This window comes from Coffea arabica, chromosome 1c, assembly GCF_036785885.1.
Source record: "Coffea arabica cultivar ET-39 chromosome 1c, Coffea Arabica ET-39 HiFi, whole genome shotgun sequence".
Taxonomy (NCBI): Eukaryota; Viridiplantae; Streptophyta; class Magnoliopsida; order Gentianales; family Rubiaceae; genus Coffea; species Coffea arabica.
In genome coordinates this window covers 3,119,079-3,138,362 of record NC_092310.1, presented here as the reverse complement: position 1 = coordinate 3,138,362, position 19,284 = coordinate 3,119,079, and the positions used below count along the sequence as shown (strand labels likewise).

The window sequence follows — 19,284 nt, the reverse complement described above, 5'->3', positions numbered from 1 at the left end:
ATGGAAATTTCCTTTAGAGCTAACTGATTAAATTATCAAAAGATTAACGAATCCAACAGTCATGAGAAATAAACAATCTTGTCAGGTTGCGTCCTTAAAAGAAGACATGCTATAGTAAAACATTGTGCCACAGAAAAGCATGCCGTGATTAATAAGTTAATCATATCTCTGCACTTTCTCTGCAAGTTAATCATATCTCTGCAAGTGATTGGGAAAAAAAATGGAAAGAGTCTAGCAAAAGCAAGAGAAAGCATGTCAGTTAAAATTTTTCAGAAAGTTATGAAAATGACAAAAACAAAGCAACAGATTATCGTCACACCACAGAGAGAAAGCTTTATTTTCAAAAAGTTTGTCTGCATATTTTCCTATCAAAAAGTGATTGTGATCAATAATAAATGTATAATTATTTCCTGGGGATTTGCGTGGGAGTTGTTTAATTAAGGAGGAGGATCCTCACGTTCATTTGGTCATGGTCATACATATTTGATTTGACTACTAGGAAAAGTGTCACTGGGGGAGCAGTTGGTATTAAAGGACATCTTTGATTGTTTTCTAGTGGTATACATTGATTTGCTTGTCTTAATCTTCATGCAAGCACAAGGAAGGAACGAAGGAAGGTGAGAATGTTCATGAATTAATTGAGGAGAGCAACATTGTGAGATTAATGATCCTTGAGGATGTTGTTTACCTTGCGAGAGTTGTTGACATACACAACTTATAATTTCCTCAATTGGTAGCAACAAAAGAGTCATGAAACTTCATCTATTCTCTTGGTGATTTGAACCAGAGATCTATAGGTTATGTGTGAAACGTCTTATCAATTGATTTGAAGTTTACTGAATTTATTAACTTTACGTATCTTACATGTTACGATAATACATATACTGATCGTGCAATTATAATTAACAGTATCAAACCCTATAACATACCTCTTTCTTCAAAATTAGAAATTTTTTTTCAGTGGGAAAAATAACGATCGGGACTCTCAAACTTTTTTCGGGTAGTTGATCAAACTTTTGAGACATTCGACAAATCTGGAATTGCTGTGCTTCTCAACTAGCTATTTCCCACTTTTTTCAAATAAAAAGAAATAGGAATTTGAATCTGCCTTTGCTCTACAATTTTCCTCTGTCGAGCTTTCTTTTTCAAGAGCAAAAAACTTGGGAAATCCAATCCTCTTAGAATTTTGCCATCTAAACTTGTTTTTTTTTTCTCTTTTATTTGTTTATTAATTTTTTCAACATCAGCTATTGCATAACCTACCCGTAGACGGGTTGATTTCTCTCGTTGGATACAAGCTATGTATACAGACCATTTATACGTGATACATTTACGTATAGAACAACAAATAGATGATATCCATTTATGTACGGAGTGATAAACCACAAATTCCAGTCAAAGACTAACCACAGCTTCCGTGTCCATTAAAGATTGTTACTTTCTAGAAGAAATTAGTATTAGTTAATTTCATGGAGAATTACACTTCGTTTTTCGCGTTTGATTATTCGAAACTATAAATGATGAAATAGAAATTCATAAGTATCTTCTACAATTGTACCAAATGTCTACGGCGGGTATGGATGATTGCTAGTCCAACCGTTCCAAAACGGTTCTGCTTAATTCAATGGAATATAAGTTTGTTTTTTCAAGATGTAAATCACTTTCAACACAATATAAATTTAGAAAACTTTCTGTAAAGGAAATGACTTGTTTCGTCCCTCATATTTTGTAAAAATATTTATTTCATCTCTCACTTTTAAAACGAAACAAATTCGTCCCTAGCATTTAAAAATTGAAACCATTACAATCCTGAATTCAACTTTCAATCTGAATCAAACAATTAAGTAACCTGGTAATAAATTTTGGGGAGAAAATTGATAAATCACTCAGTTAACTTCATTACATTCACATGACATTTATTGAACCAAAAAAGGAAAAAAATTAAAAAATTATAACTTAAAGGGGTCGTTATTTGTTTTGGAATAGTGGTTTTCTTTTTCGATAAATCTTTTCATGCACTGTCAATGTATACACTTACGAGTCTAGATGTATATCATACACACAATGTTTGGTGTTTAAATTTGAATTGAAATGATGTGACGGATATCTAGACCACCAGTGTATATAATGACAATGTAGGAAAGATTGATCCTTCTCTTTTACATTATAATTATTTATTTTTTCTTTTTGAGTTCATTAAATTTCATGTGAATATCAAGTTGATTTGATCAAGTGATCTATCAATTATACCCCCGAAATTTGTAATCAAGTTGTTGGGTGATTGGATTCAGATTGAAAGTTGATTTCAGAGATGCAATATCTTTAGTTTTTAAATGTCAACGAAGATTTTGTTTCGTTTTAAAAGTGAGGGACGAATAGAATATTTTTGTAAAATATGAGAAATGAAACTAATCATTTTCCCTTTTGTAAATTCTACACGTGACATTTAAAAAGATGTATGCGACGTGGTGGTTGCGTGTGTGTATATATTTCTAGCCCTTGATCCTTGACAAGTTATTGTGCCTTGACAAGTTATCTGTTGAAGTTTTTTTTTGGGTTGGATGGAGGGCCAACAGTCCAAAACTCGGCCGCCAAATTTTGTCAATGTAAAAATTGGAGGCTGAGCAAGACTGGAAGAGGGATGAAGCAAATGTAGTCCAAACGGCAAATTTCAATAGTTGGACCTTAGGCTTCTAGAATTGGTGATTTTCTGGCTTATTTTTCTGTATCCGGCCTCCAATGAATCACCTGAAATTTGAGAGCTTGATGTTCGAGGTCCACGGTCAAGGAAAAATTGACTTCGAAATTAATACAAGCTTAATATTAGCCCAGCAAAGTTTAATATTAATTTTATATACACTGACAATGTACAGACGGTAGATATAGATGGTGTGGTAGGATTTCTTTTTCTTTTTTTTTTTACCATTATTCTTCAATCACACACTGGTGCAAATAGATTAGTAGATTAAAAGTTGCCCACATACTCATAGGTATCTACCGTAAAGTGATTCTCTGATTCTTGGCAATTATAAAAATCGTTCATTAACAGAAGTGACAAATGGATATCCTTATAATACATTGTGCTTAGTTGCCATTGTACTTAATATCAAGGGATAATATCAGAAACCTCCCTCGATATTTTTCTTAATATCACTAACATCCTTAAAATTATAAAAAATAATTTACCTCCCATAATAATTACAAAATAACTATATTAATCCTCACGTGGTACATAATTCACATATCATATAAATGGAACTCAAAAAATTAAAGTAAAAGAATCAACATTCACTTTCCTCTCTTTTATCTTTCTCCAACATTCTCTTTTATTTATTTTTTTGGATGATTATGCGAATTTTTATTTGTAAATTATAATAAATTAAATTTTATCTACCTTTTTCTTTTTGTAATTGTGATAAGGTGGGCATGATTTACTTGTTTATTTTGAGTTCACTTTTATAATGATTTAGCACTACTTAAAGGCTTGGACCACAGGCTGAGAAGAGGTTGGAAAAAAAAATTCATAAGAAATTGGTTTTAAGGATGAAGGGTTGAATTGGTACCAGTATATTTTTTTACAAATATTTTTATTTTCCAAAGTTATATTTTTATGGACTATAATTTTGTGATGTGGTGGTATAACTAGAAATTGATTTTTAGGTGGTGGTTTTTTCTTTTAAAGTAAACAAAGTGGTTTCAAAGTATTTTTATTTAGCAAAATGAGCAAAAGGGTAGTTTGGGTTTTTCAAAGTTTTATTACACAAATAACAAAAGTAAGAGAGATAAGTGATTTTTTAAAACCTTAAGAGGTGCGAGGTGAATAAAGAGAAACCTCAAGAAAGTTGTTTGATATTATCCGTAATATCAATCATCAATCAAATAACTCAAACAAAATAATTGCGTATCGTACTCTACAAAGTCTAATCATCTTTTTTTTTAATATAATTCATGATATTGCAATGGATTTTGTCACTAATGACGACAACCAGTACATCAAATCAAACATCCTTAAAGAAAAGAATAAATATATATATAAAACAAAGGCATATGTCACTTTATCATGTTGTTTTCTACTAATACGGGCCAATGATGAATGACTATGCCAAGATTCTTTGAAGAATTCCAACTTAAAAGTGGTAAAACACCATTTTGATTTTGAAGAATACTTATCGTCTTTCTCAACTGGATTCCCTTGCTTTAGCAGCCATTGCTTGCTTTTAAAAGCAACAATTTAATTAAGGATAATTAATATGACGGGTCAAAATTGCAATTCTTATTGGTCATTTTGATTTTAGAATCATCACGTGTAGTGCGTGTTTCTGTGTGTTGACAACGTACGTCACTGTGCTCATTGAAGCCGCATTGAAGGTGCTTGCACACCCAACGGATACGTCAAACTTGCACTTCTTTTTCAGACGAAATTCATACCAAAAACCAATGGGCCACATCTGGTTTGCCTTTGAACGGACGAAATTTCCTGGACATGGTCGTGAACTGTCTGATGCTTTCAGAATGTTTCTTTGCACGAGTATATGCAACCAGGTTAAAAGTACTTCCTTTTTTTTTATTATTTTTTGAAATCCTATTCTATTATAAGGAGTGGTCTTGGAAAAGAAAATGGTAAGGGGAGCGAAGACGCCTCTTATTATTGTTTATATAGTGTGTTTACCTGCTAGGGTTGCTGCTATTTGGCGGAATTGATGTTGACAGGATTCGAACCTTAGGGAAGAGCTTAAATCCTTCCTAGTAGTTATTGAACAAAAACCCAGTGGTTTAAGTACTTCATCTATTCCACTATATATGTCACTGTTACCCTTTTTTTTTTTGGCCAAAGAGAATTATTTTGCAATTAATAGCAAAGTAAATATATTTGGTTTTTGATGATATTTTTTCAACAAGAGTAAATCTAAGTATGACTTGATAGCCTGACGGGTTAATTCCACTTTGTCCCCCCAAACTTTGGACGATTACCTACTTCAGTTCATAAACTTCAAAATGAGACATTTAACTCCCTAAACTTATAAATACCTTCCGCTTAAGTCCCTAAACTTATAAAATAGGACACTTAAATTCCTAAACTCTTATAAAATGGGACATTTCGACCACCAACGGCATTTAGGATTTATTAACAATTTTCCTTAAGTGGGAGGTATTTATAAGTTTAGGGTTTAAGTGTCCCATTTTGAAGTTTAGGGACTGAAATGGGTAATCATCCAAAGTTTCGGGGGGGCTGACTATGAAACTTAAATTAACGTGAAGACTGTACGTTCAATCGGTGGTCTTTGTAATGATCAATTTCTTCTTCATCGTGGTAAACAGTTAATTGTAAGGATACTAATACATCTTGACACAAATTACTCGTACAACCATGACTATATCTTGTACACAACTTACTTGAAATTGTACATCATACTTTACATCTTCTAAACGATTTTATCTTGAGCCAATACTAATTACTTTTACAATCATAACTATATCTCGTATACACAATTTACTTAAGAGCCATTTGCTTCAAATTTCACAATCTCTAACATTATGGGTATAATAAATTACGGCATAACAATGAGTTTGACAAAGACTCCAACAATATTTGGTAACTCTATAACAATGGATTTTAATAATAAAAAAATAAGAAATAAGTGAAACCTATTATTTAATACTTGTCGTGAAACTCGTAAAAGGGATCTATGAAATCCATTAACTGATTTTAATTGGCTTAAATAACACTTTGTATATGAATATGATTGAAATTGAAACTCATTTCTTAACTTGAATACGTTATTTTTTTTTTATGTCTTTTCAACGACTTTAATTTGAGCCACAAAATTTGAGACTAGGTTAACTTGCCCCACGAGCATTAATTCGTGACAATTTTCCAGGGGCCGTCGCTAAGTTTGGGATGGATCATTAGCAAATGGTTTTGGACGTTTAACTTGGGTTCAAATTCTTGATCTTTCTTCAAAAGAATATGCTTAAACGTCGCAGTCACACACATATATTTGACAACAAGAAAAAGTGACCCTGACGGAATGATTGGTATTAGAGGAATTCTTTGATTTGCTTTTCTTAATCTTCGTTCAAGCACGACTGAGGAACGTTACTATATGAGAACATTCATGAATTGAGGAAAGCAGGAAAGATGCATTATCCTTGGAGGAAGTTTGATTTCCAGAGAGTTTTTGATATACACTTCTTAAATTTTCCTTAAGGATTAATTTAGGTTAGTTTATTTCACTCAACAACAATAACAGTGTCGTGAAATTTTATATACCCTCCTTATAATTTGAATCAGAGATTCATAAGTCACAGATAAAACGTCTTATCAATTAACTTGAATTTTGTCAAGTTTAATACCCCCAACATACCTTGTGCAATTGTAATTAACAATTATAGAAGCATCTACGAATTAGAAGTTTCTTCATGGGAACAAAAGTTTGGGTTGTTGATCAAAATTTTTAGAAGTTTCTTCGTGGGAACGAAACAATTTTTCGTGTATGCATACATGTTATGTGAATGCATACATTGTCTTGTGCAATTGCAAATTTGCAATTAACATATCTTACATGTTATGTGCATGCATGCATTGTTTTGTGCAATTGTAATTAACAGTTATTAAAACTCCACATTTCTCTGAAATTAGAAGCTTCTTGCATGGAAACGAAAGACTTTTTGGGTTGTTGATCCGACTTTTGAGACATTCGACACCTCTGGAAATGCTGTCCTCTTCAACTAGCGGTTTCCCACTTATTTAACTTTATTTGAGGGAAAAAAAAAAGGCTTTTCAATCTGCCTTTGCTTTACAATTTTCTATTCTTGAACTTTTATTTTAAGTGCTTACGAAGTATAAAACGTGGGAATCGATACCTCTTAAAGTTTTGCCAACTAAAATTGTACTTTCTTTTTTAGTTATTAATATGCTTGTTTGGACAGCTGATTGTTTTTTCAAATATATTTGTTTACATCATCATTACAATTTTTAATATACCTTTTTATCTTCTCAATTACCTTTTTATCTTATATACATCACATCACAAAAAGTGCTACAGTAAAAATATCTCAAATAACTTACAACCCAAACAAACTAAATATTTTAACATCAACTATTCCTTATTAAACCTATCGATTGTAGATAGGTTGATTTTGGACCCAAACTACTGAGCTGACATAAAATACCTGATAACCCTCGTAATTATAGTTAGTTAGGTCCTATTTGATAATCTAATTTAGTGCTTAAATTGAATAAATTCACATCTTAACTTTTCAAACGTATTTGATAACAAAAAATTTAACATCTGAATTTATTAAGTGACACTGAATTTTCTAACCAGAACTTGCTTTCAAAAATAAGTGATAAGTTATTTACTTATCATCTAATGTGATACACACTCAGATGTATTAGATTTAGTACTTAACAATTTAATAATTTAATGGATTCAGACTTCAAGTTTCGGATTTCATATTTTAATTTTCAGACTTCAATTTTATCAAATACACTCTTATAGGCTATTGAGAGAAAGAATAAAAAACTTCCTTATAAATTCTAAAATAGTTTTTCATTTAAACTCCCATCCTTTTTTGTATCAATTGTCAGCATCAAGATTCAAATCTTGAATCTAACAACAGAGAGAACTAAGTCATCCCTGACTATTGAGCTAACTCCAATGATTTAATGATACATAATATCTTTTAGGAATTTCATATCAAACACAAATTTTTTAAATGAGCTCCTTTTTTTTTTTTATCTTATGATAATAAACCCATATCACATTTATCATATAAGTTAGTGATGGAGTCAAGACCCCATGGCGAGAGGATGCAATAGTCAATTTTAGTATAAATCATGTCATTCATGTTTAATTTGGAACAGATCCAAACTTTTTGTTAGAGGAGGTAATCAATAAAAAATCTTAAAAAAATCAACACAAAATCTTATTTTTTTAGGGGTCAATGTAGGATGAGAAAAGAATATATAATGTTAAGAGGATAATCTATGCATAGAAGAGAGTTTTCTTAAATTTAAAGGGAACAATGCAACAAAAGAAGAGAATTTTATAAATTTTGGGGGGTGCAAATATGATGCAAATTCAAAAATCTTAAAAAAAAACTTTAAGATCATTATGTAATTTTATCAAATTTGAGAGAGCGCAAAATTTAATTGCCCACCCTCACTTCTATTCTACCCAGCTCCGCCACTGAATTATGAGCAATGCATATGGATCATCTACGCATGATACATTTACGTATAGATCAATAATAGATGAACAGCAGCTACCATGTTCATTAAAGATTGTTACTTACTAGACGAAATTAGTATCAGTTATTTTCCTGCAGAATTACTTCTCTTTTGTGTTTTTTTTTTAAGAATATAAAATGACGTAATGGAAATGTTATATCTTTTATATCTGTACCAAATATGAGATGGTGTCCTCAACGAGTTTCAAAGTTTTTGGGTTGGATGAAGGGCCGAGCGACACTGAAAGAATGTTGAAGCAATGATATTCAAACGGCAAAGCTCAAACGGTTTGGGCCTAAGGCAGCTGGACTAGATAATTTTCCTGCTGCTACTGCTTTCTTGTGTATCAAGCCTGCCAATGAATCACCTAAAACTTGGGAGCTTGATGTTGACAACAAGGTCCACTATCAAGTACGCAATTGAGTATGTTTAGATAGAAAATTATTTGAAATAATTATTTAATACTTTTTTTTGATGTGATATATATGAGATAAAAATATTAATTAAAAAGCATGTGCATGATGCACAGCAAATAATGTCAATCCAAACACAATTGACTTCCAAATTACTACAAGTTTAATATCGATTCAGTTGTTGAGGATCGATACATGAGATTTAACTATCACAAGTACACAGTGAAAGGAGATTGAGGGGATGGGATCAAGCTTAGAGGTGATTCCCATAGTTAACCCAATCTCCAAAGAGAGAAAGCAGTTTTAGGGTAGAGAAATGGTGGGGTTTGAGCATGTGTTTGTCAATAATGGGTATGTGACAAGATATTTTAATTGTCATATTTGTGTAATCACTAGGGGTGATAACAAGTTGAGTCGAGATAGAATATTGCTATGCTCGAGGTCGAGTAGTCCTATGCTCGAATTTGAATTCAATGATAAGCAAGTCTCCTTGAGTTTGAATTCGACTCGAGTGCGCAGAAATTTATATAGCTCAACTTGACTCGAGGGAAGAACAATTAAAGCTCGAATTTGACTCGATAAAGTTCGATACTGTTCTTAAGCCTTATCGAGCTTGAGCACTCAGAAACTTGAAATTCAAAAGTTCGCAACAAACCCTTATTGATTATTTCATAATAAAAAATATTTATTATATAGATAATAAAATTAATTAAGCTACTCGACGAGTACTCAAGCAGCACAAAGAGAGGTTCGAACTTGACTTGATTTCTATATCGAGTTCCAGCTATCGAGTTACTCAAGTTCGAACTCAAACTCAATTTTTTCTGTCAAACGAAGTTCAAGTAGATTGTTTGATTGAGTTATTCGCAAGTCGCTTGACTCGCGATCACCCCTAAATCAGCAGCTAAGTTTATACAACTTAGTGTCAAAATGCTGAATTCTTTATAAAACTCTGTGGGCTCGAGATTAATAGTTGAATAACTCATGTAAAGACCAACCCATGAATCAAATAATCGCTAAAGTCCACAGAGAGCCTCTTTGTAAGGTTGTCTGCCGAATTAGGGGGACACATAATAACAGTTAAAAACGCAATTTACTGTGGTCAATGACAACTGTTACCCTTTGACTAATAATAAGCATGTCCATATGTCTGCAAGTGAAGAAGGAACAAAACAAATCGTAATTTAAGCGGTTGCATTGTTGCAAAAGTGAAAATAAATCATAATTTAAGTTAGAAAAAAGGAAATGAAAGGAATGATCTTATATGTCATTCGCCAAATTTCTGGAGAAAACATAGAGTCCATTTGAGTATTGTATGTTCGAAAAAAATTTTAAATATTTTTCTGATTATATCATAAACATAATTTTTAATTACTTTTTTATCTCACCTATATTGTATTATAAAAAATGTTATAATATTATTCTAAATAATTGTTTCTAGATAATTTCCTATCCAAACACACGAGGCCATTTCCTTCTTTTATACACAACACAGAACTCATTCAAACCTTCGAGATCATGAAAATTGGGTAGGTGTCCTGATTTCTACTAGGTATAATTTCAGAAACCTCCCCTGAGGTTTCTGATAGTCTCACTCTCCTCCCCTATGATTTCAAAAATATCACAAACCTCCCCTGAGGTTTAAGATTTTATAACAAAATCAGCCCATGATATCAAAAGTGAACATAAAAAAGTGTTTTCAAGAAAGAGAGGGAATTTTGTTTCCATAAATGCCCTGCAGTAAGTGTACAAGTTATATTAGTGAAATAATGAAAACTAATAAACCAAAAAGGGTTAATTTCAGATACAATATGTTATTCATCAATAATATTATATCTAAAGCTTTTACTAGATGGTTATTTGTTCGAATTGCATATTAAATCAACCATTAGTGCTTATGAGAGTGCATCAAATATTTAGTAGAGAGGTAGTTTACTTCAATAAGTAGCATGTATATAAATACTTAGTGAATGTACAATCTGGTTGAAATAATGTACACCGTGTTATTGACCAAGTACGATGCATCGAAATTGTTAAACATGCAGCTATTTGTTCACATGCATATTGCAATTAGTCATCGCAATAATACGCATAGTGCAATGGTATGTATACATTTGGAATGTTTACTGGTGCTTTGACCACTTGTGCATCTCCTTACAAGCTACAGTGGGTATGTAATTTTATTTATATGACTAATACTAATTTGCCTATAAACACCTTACACGGGGTGATCTATGAGGTACAATCAGTTTACAAATATATATATTATGTTAGATGTTTACTTGACTGTGTATATCTATAAAAGGTAGTGTAATGGTATACATAAATTTGGAATGGTTAGGTGTTAAAAAAATGTACATTATATTAGGTGTTAGTTACTTGACTATGTATACATGTAAAAGGGAGATTAGATATAGCATAGAAAAAAGTAATTACATGAGTTGGAATGTCTTTGTCCTGATAATCACGAAATATTAGCTGACTTGTGAGGGTATTTTAGTCTTTTTGACCATGATGATATAAGAAATGGGACCTTAATTCTGACAGGGAAGGTTTGTGATATTTTTGATACCACAAGGGAGAAGAGTGAGACTGTTAGAAACCTCAGGGGAGGTATCTGAAATTATCCCTTTCTACTAACCATGATCCATGTAGTTAGATTGAAAATAAGTGGGATGACAGGATGGTTTAAGTGCAACCTTTTATTGTTGAACAAGCAGTTTGCAATTCTCTATTTGCAAATTCTTCTAGAAGCAGAGAGTAGAAGGATATATTAATAGCTACTCAAACTTGAATGTTGCAGAAAAACAAGTTGAGAATACTCCGTGATCCAAGTACTAGTAGTATACCCATCCAGATTAAGCATTACCAGTGCAAAAGAAGGAATGTTCAAAGAAAAGATACAGGACTAAGATATCTGCAACTCTATTCCCATTTAGAACAGCGAATGTGAGATGGGCTCCTCTCCATTATCCCTTCTCTCCAATTTCCCTCAATACATTCTTAGATTTTTGACACATGTATCAAGCATTTATAAATGGTTGAGATCATCTCTAGCTTACCATATTTCTTAACTATAGTCATCAAACTTTACATTTGACATCTATCCCATTCGAGTTATCTAAGGAAAGTTCTCAACTTTCCTACTCAAAATTTGATTGCATAGCATATGTTGGGGTTTTTTTTTTTTTTTTTTTTGAAGATTGGAACTGATCATTTTTTTTTCTTGACTTTGGAAACAAGTAAAAGAATTGGAAAAGAAAAAAAGGTAGTCACGAAAAATCTTATGCATCGTAAAAAAAAAAACAAAAGAAATTTGGTTATTTAATATGAATTGAACATTCCTTTTCTTTTGTTTTCTTTAGAAAAATTTAGTAAATGATGAAAAACCTAGATTTGTTAACAAAAGTTTTTTGAAAATTTTTTTTTTATTTTTTTGGATTGTGAATCTAGGCAGTTTTTATCGAATCCAAAAAATTATAGATTGACCATTTAAATGTTTTTCTAATTGCTATAGTTGGTGTGTCTTTCAATTTAAACACCAAAAAGATATCAAGATTCATAATCAAAATAATATGAAAATTTCATTTTTGTATGGTTTCATGTTGTAAAAACTAGGTTTACCTGACTTGTTGATTAAAAATGAAAAAGAAAAGAAATGAGAAAGAATGAGCAATAAATTTAATCAAAAATCATTTTTTTTGGTTTGTGGCATGCATAATATTTTTCATATTGAATATTGTTTATATTATTTTCATTTCTTTTTGTTTTTTTTAAAAAGTGAGGAAAAGATATATCAATTGCAATCTTTATAACATAAAAGATATATAAATTCTAATCTTGAAAATTGCAACTAGTAGGAACTTTCCTAAGTAGGTGGTAACTTAATGGGATGATGTCATAGTTAACACTTAACATTCTACAAGTTAGATAGAAGTAAACCTAACACTTTATAAATATTTAATATATGTGTCACTCATCCAAGAGTGTATTGAGGGAAACTAGAAGGAAAAAGTAATGGAGAGGAGCCTAGCCCTAGTAGATGTATCAAAACCCATTAGCATACCTAATCCCATGTTAAGTTCAAGATAACAAGAAGATATGTAAATCTCCTCAAAATGCTCAAGCAATTCAATGCAATCCAAAATTTAAGTAGCACTCCATTTCTTTTTTCGTGTTTGGAGGCCTGCATATATCACAAAAAGTAACAATTTGACTTATTGTTCGCGTGCATTCTGCTGAACATGTACAAAATCTTCTAGTTTCTATAGTTTCTTCAAACAGAGCATGTGGTAGTTCTTAGAATTTCACCTAAAATAATCAAGAGGGGAGATTTATGTATTAATTTGTATTTACAGAAGACAATACTAATTTGCAAAAATCTAAGAATGTTATATAGAGAAACACTAAATCATAAGAGGGTAAATTGATCCAAACACGAGAATTCTTAAAATCAAGAAAGTAAGCCATTAGAAACAAGTGCTTTATACAATACAATACCAACATTCTGCTGCAAGTTCAGAGTTGTAGTTCAGGCATTTGTATGTCAAGTTGACAAGCAGCAGATCCCCTAGTGCAGTTCATCAATTTGTCGGTGAAAGATAAACGATCCTGCACCCGACGGGCAGTTGGATAATTAGTAGTATCCATCGGTCCACCGGAAACATAATATTCTTCGTACCAAATCGTCATCTTCTCTAGAACCATTGCATTTCCCAGAAGATATATCAACAACTCCACCTCTTCCTCAACTCTTCCAGTAATGCACGAAATTTCCACATTTTTCAGGCTAAATAGCAGGCATTCAGGTACGTCTTGCGGAGGCTTAACTTGATTCTCCTCAGGGTTAAACCACCCGATTACATTTGGACTGGTAATCCCCTGAAATCCAGGACATAGGGAAAAAAAATTACAAACAAATCAACTTTTGGTCAAAAGAAAACAGGAGTGCTCAACGCTCACCATATTTCTCTCAAAATTGTGCAAGTCTCTTATGTAATGTACCTGAGGCAAGATAAGGCTTTCCAGTTTAGGAGAGATTTTGAGCAAACTTGGCAGCAGTATAGCGCCGTTCGCTACATAAAAACTGATCTCCAGGTGGACCAAGTTCTGAAACACTGGCAGCCTGCTATCAAGAGATTCACCCAAAGACTGCAAACGTATGAAGACAGCTATAAGTTGTGACCAAGAAAGCAATTGATGGTATAACAATTAGAAAGCAATAAGCAGGATTGGAATTTGAGTCATGGCTTACATTCATGGTAAATTCGCCTATTGTTAGGTGCTTGACATTTGGGATGCTTCGAAATATTTCACGCACATTGCTTTCATAATTACTTGTTTGTTCGGCTGTCCGCTGAACACATGTTAAGATTTTGTAAACAGAAAGGCGTGATTCAGTTACTCTGGTCATGGAACTGACCTGAATTGAATCTGACATATAATCAATCAGGTTTAGATACTCCAAATTTGGTGCAGTAATTATCAGTTTGTACTCAACACCATCTTCGTAATCATCGCCATCATATAAGTCCATCTCAGGTGTACTGAAGTCCAAAGTCAACCTTTTCAATGAAGGGACTGCAATCACAAAATTCCTAACGTTATCCCACTGCCACCTTGATATCTGCAAATCCTCAAGGACTGGACAAGAAGAAAGTAACTTTTCAACCGATGCGCCGCCCACATATGTGACTGAATGAAGATGAAGAACCTTAAGACGTGGAAAAGAAACAGAAGATGGGATGTTGAGCAAAACATTGCAACTCAGTTTCAAGATTTCCAGCGAGTTATTTGTGAAGGGACTCCAAGGGAACTCCCCGAGCTCCCACAAATCGAGATCAAGTTCTTGAACATTATGCAAAGCAGACAACCAATTATTGAGGCATCTAGAGTCAACCTGATGATCACATACCAATCTGAACTTTTTAATACCTGAAGTGTCACGAATTGCAAAAAGTCGATCCAGAAAATTTGTAAAACTCTCAATTTTAGGCTTTGCAAAGCAATCAAAGGCACTCCATTCACCCTCATAATTTGCCCGTAGATTGATCTGAAATTCAAGAGCAGGTATTGAAAGCCAAACGTTCTTCCATTGTTTAGACAAAATACCAGTTTGTGCTGCTAATTTAGTCGGAAGAAGGGAGAGGATGTGACACAGAATTGCATCAGGTAATTGGCTTATTCGGTCTTGTGCTTCGTTAGTGATCTCTTCTCTTACAAACATCTTTTTCGTCTCTGAAGATGTCCCCGGAGAATTCAAGCCCATGACAGTATATTACAGTCGTACGCTAGAAACTACCTAGTGAAATTGTGAATAAAACAAAAGAATCAGTCAACAAAAACCACAATTGTAGCCACAATCATCTCATACAATCTGCATACAGACAAGCATTTCTATCTGTCGTACAACAAATATACGTTCTCCAAGTGTAAAATTCCAACTAATTAACCTTTTAATCCTAGCTCTGCATCCCATCCCAGCATCAAGCTATCAATTTTAACGGATACCACCTCACAAGAACTGGATATTCTGCAGTTATGGGAAGTTCATGGCCTTTTCTGCTTGTCATAAATCGTCTCTAACCATTTTTAGTAGACAATAGAATAAGAATCAAGTATTTTTTACATCTACTCAGAAACTTGCGAAGTGCACAGTGTTGTATGCCCAAAAATTAAAACTTAAGTTAGAGGTAATTGAAATTCAAAATCAGCTCAAATTTAAAAGACATAGAAAGCGACCGGAAGAGATCGGGAAGAAATTATAACCATGCAACTCTGTTAAATTCGTAAGACGACTTGCCTGATTAAGTTGCAGAAGACCAACTTGGTAAAACTCAGTAGCCACCATTCTTCGCCAGTCTTGATTTATACTATGCATCCTCTAATCATACGGTAGTCTTGATCAGTAGCAGGGAGGAATAGCATAATTATTAACTCTTTAAATCCGTCAACGGGAGAAGATTTCTTAAATATTCCGAGAAATCTCGGGTAGCTGTTTCATTTTTGAAAAAATTTAATGAAGTGGACTTTGTCTCCTTGAATTTGAGGACCCAATAATTATTCATCTTGAGCGTGATCTGAAAGAAATGAACATTTGACTCATATTTACCAGTACCTGATTTTCTCAACTTGGCCAACCAACATTTTCTTTTTCTTTTCTTTTTGAACGTAGTCAACATCTTGCAGCTCCCGAACAAGACTGCAAGTGCAAGACTAGTTTGCAAGGACCCATTCAAAAAATATAAACTACACAAAGTGCTTACCTGTATGATACAGTATTGACTGACTATAGGCTTTGTGCTGATATCACTTTAAAAATGAAAAGCAAAAGAGACCTCTTTCTTGATTTTACTGATCAAGTTAAGAGGGTCCCATTCTTCTAATATTGATGGCCAAAACATATCAGTACAAGTTGACAGAGTACTCCCTGAAGAGTGCTAAAGTTCTTCAAACACTGGAAATTGGATTTAAGGCATCCTGGAAGTAGCAGAAGAATTATTTGGAAAATTATGTGGGCTGCCCATTCCTTCAAGATGTACCAAATTGTCTGGCAAATTAAATAAGGTCGCTGGGAGAGGATAACAACATAAAAAATTAGCAGGTGGTGGAGAGACTAAGAGGGACTGTTGAATATATTCACACATAATAAACTAGGATTTAGACTCAGGTATGCCACATTTGCAAAAGAAGCCCAAAAAGAATTCTCATATATACAGTATCATGGCTATATCTAAGCAATTTATACAGTTTATAAGTCTCAAAGAAAATAGCAAAGTCAATTTAGGATAAAAAGCCACTAAAATCAGTGGTTACGTATATTGTCCAAGACTAATGATTTGATTGTTGATCTCTACACATAAATGCCTGGGCTCCTCATGTGCATTAAGTTCAACAACTGCATTCGTTCTAGATTCCGGAATGGAAATTATATATCAACTGAATTTTATCAAGTCATACCTTTGTACTAAAAAAGCTATAGAGAGACAGTATGAAATTAGTATTATCGGTGATCCATTTGGATGGGTTCCTAAACAAAAATTTTTATTCCGACACATGCATGACTAATTTTACTATAATAGCATTAAATTCATGAGGGTTTGTTTTGGTGTGATTATGAAAAAAAATTCAGTAGGTCTGAATGTTAGAACCAACTCATTTGCATGCCTAGAATCCATGTTAACTTCAAAATAACAAGGAGATATGTAAATCATCTCAAACTTCCCAGGCAATTGCATGCAATCCAAAATTTAAAGGGTATTTCTTTTGGGTGTTCTGTGGCCTGCATAAATCATACAAAGTAACATATTGACTTATTGTTTGAGTGCATTCCGCCGACTAAGTGTAAAATCTTCTGATTTCTATAGTTTCTTCAAACAGCATGTGGCAATTATTCTTAGGCTTTCACCTAAAATAGTCGAGGAGATTTATGTATTAATTTGTTTTAACTGAAGAACACTAAATCACAACAGGATAAAATGAACTAAAAATAATAATTCACCAACAGAAATATAATCAAAATCATGACATGTTTAAGTGAGGGATACAAACATGAGAATTTCTAAAATTAAGGAAGTAAACCATTATTTAGTTTGTGTTTATCATATAAGTTGTATGTCGTTTGATATAGGATCTTCTTAAAAGTAAATCATTCTAATGGTGCTGATAAAATTGGAGTACCATAAGTAATATACTGCTTTACGTGCAGATTCACCACTTTCTTTGTGATACACAAGAAACAAGCATAGTCGTGTACAATACAATACCAACATTCTATTGGAAGTTCAGAGTGGTACTTCAGGCATTTGTATGTCAAGCTGTGTACAATTTAATACCAACATTCTGTTGCAAGTTCAGAGTTCAGAGTGGTAGTTCACGCATTTGTATGTCAAGTTGAGAAGTAGCAGATCCCCTAGTGCAGTTCATCAATTTGTCTGTGAAGGAAAAACGATCCTCAAGCGACATGTGCAACTTTGGATGTATGGCACATGATAAGTGTGTATTTTACATGTTTTTAGTGTGTTTTATTAATTAGTTTTGATGTGTTTTAATTATTTTTATAACTAATGAACTATTTAGGCTCTTGTCAGTGACAAACAATACACAGAATAATTGACGAAAAGCATAAATCCAATCATTATTTTACTAAGTGTGCACAATGACAAAAAATGTACACATAATCCAAATAATAAATTGCAACACTTAATGGCCACGATTCAACACAATTCACAACACTTAATGGATAGATTTTGTACATTAATTAAAAGACCAGAGTGAGACAAATATTATACTTTGCTGTTACAATTGTAGAATATATGAATGAGCTGTTCCTTTAGTTCTCGTGACATCAAGATGAACCACAGTCAAAGACATCCATTTCTTCAACCCCCATCACCAGGTTAACCTTCTTCCCGAGCTGCTTCAGGACACCATCACCCAATTCAGCTATTATCTTTGGAACAAACAATTCAGCCGTTGCAACGATAGAATACTACTAATATGATTTGGAATGGATATTTGGCTGCAAATAGCACTACTACTTTTCTAGCTACAGCTGGTCTTGACGACTTACTTGGTCTTCCCAGTCAACTTTTATTTAAGGGATAATTGCAGAAACCTCCCTTGAGGTTTCTAGTAGTTGCACTCACCTTTACTGGGGTTTTAAAAATAGCACTAACTTCCCTTGAACTTAAAATTTTGATAGCAGATTCAGCCTATGTCAAAGAAAATGTCATTAAAAAAAAAATCTTTTGACAAGTGAGATAATAATGTTATTCCATTTATACCCTTTTTGTTTCTTGTGAGGTTGTATTAGTAAAAGAATGAAAAACATTAAAAGGTGGAACCAGTTAGTGAAACCGAAGAGGATATAAGGGTAAATAAAACAAGTACAGTAGCAACAACTAGAAGAAGCAACGAACATACGTTCAGAAATCTGAGATTCTAAAACGTATAAAAGTGTACATCCAACTCCAAAAACTCTCCTTTACTAAAGAAACTTTTTGTATTAATTTGAAATGATAAAAGATTGCTTACCTATTATTTTTTGATTGCCACAAATTTTTAACAAAAAAATCCTTAGATTTTGCCTTGATTTCTGCTTTCTTTCTCCTTCCATTTCATGAATGCTTAAGATAGAGTGAGGTCAACCAAAACCACTAGAACTTATTCTCTTATGGAGTATTGTCTAGAGGTTTCTTTCTCTTATATTTTTCTTGCTTCTACTTCTCTTCTATACATATATATACTTTGGATTGCCCTTTCAAGTGCTGTCAATCACAAAATAGCGTCACATTGGAGCATCAATTGGTGTCATTTTGTGACTGTATTTTGTAAGGGCACTTAGAGTGTTTAATCAGGTAAGAAATAATCATTAATCCTATTTAATTAGTTATCCTGAACTTATTTATTGCCATTTTTTAATTACGTACCATAACTAGAACAGACAGTAAAACAGATACGAATACCTGTGGATTATATAAAAAAAACAATAATACACCTTTTTCGAGAGATGGAAATCCATGTGCATGTGGTGGAAGCTGCTCGAATTTTCACGGGAATTCAACTAGCACACAATAATATACTATCATTTTTTGTGAGATGGACATGGGCATGTGGTGGAGTTTGGTAAGACTTTTG

At 32.9% G+C, this 19,284-nt stretch overlaps 1 protein-coding gene across 5 annotated transcripts; it reads right to left on the bottom strand.

Moving 5' to 3' along the window:
- Positions 1 to 13,017: 13,017 nt before the first annotated feature.
- On the bottom strand, positions 13,018 to 16,042 carry LOC113698240 (F-box/FBD/LRR-repeat protein At4g26340-like). 5 transcript variants are annotated; one of them, XM_072044816.1, is made up of 5 exons: positions 15,445 to 16,038; positions 14,581 to 14,943; positions 13,901 to 14,493; positions 13,609 to 13,797; positions 13,018 to 13,527 (listed from the first exon to the last, which is right to left on the bottom strand). In XM_072044816.1, the coding sequence occupies exons 2-5, from the start codon at positions 14,912 to 14,914 to the stop codon at positions 13,165 to 13,167; spliced, it is 1,479 nt and encodes a 492-aa protein (XP_071900917.1). In that variant the 5' UTR covers positions 14,915 to 14,943; positions 15,445 to 16,038; the 3' UTR covers positions 13,018 to 13,164. The 5 variants fall into 5 exon arrangements, with proteins under 5 accessions (XP_071900917.1, XP_071900869.1, XP_071900820.1 ...); XM_072044768.1 differs by having other exon boundaries at positions 13,901 to 14,943; positions 15,449 to 16,042; XM_072044719.1 differs by having other exon boundaries at positions 13,901 to 14,943; positions 15,445 to 16,031.
- Positions 16,043 to 19,284: the final 3,242 nt, after the last annotated feature.

What these genes read in the sequence shown, in the direction of transcription:
- LOC113698240 (XM_072044768.1), bottom strand. Translation starts at nt 14,914, where the DNA reads ATGGGCTTGAATTCTCCGGGGACATCTTCAGAGACGAAAAAGATGTTT. An exon ending in TAGGCGAATTTACCATGAAT is followed by an intron (nt 13,798 to 13,900) that starts GTAAGCCATGAC and finishes ATACGTTTGCAG; the next exon opens with TCTTTGGGTGAATCTCTTGA. An exon ending in ACAATTTTGAGAGAAATATG is followed by an intron (nt 13,528 to 13,608) that starts GTGAGCGTTGAG and finishes CCTGGATTTCAG; the next exon opens with GGGATTACCAGTCCAAATGT.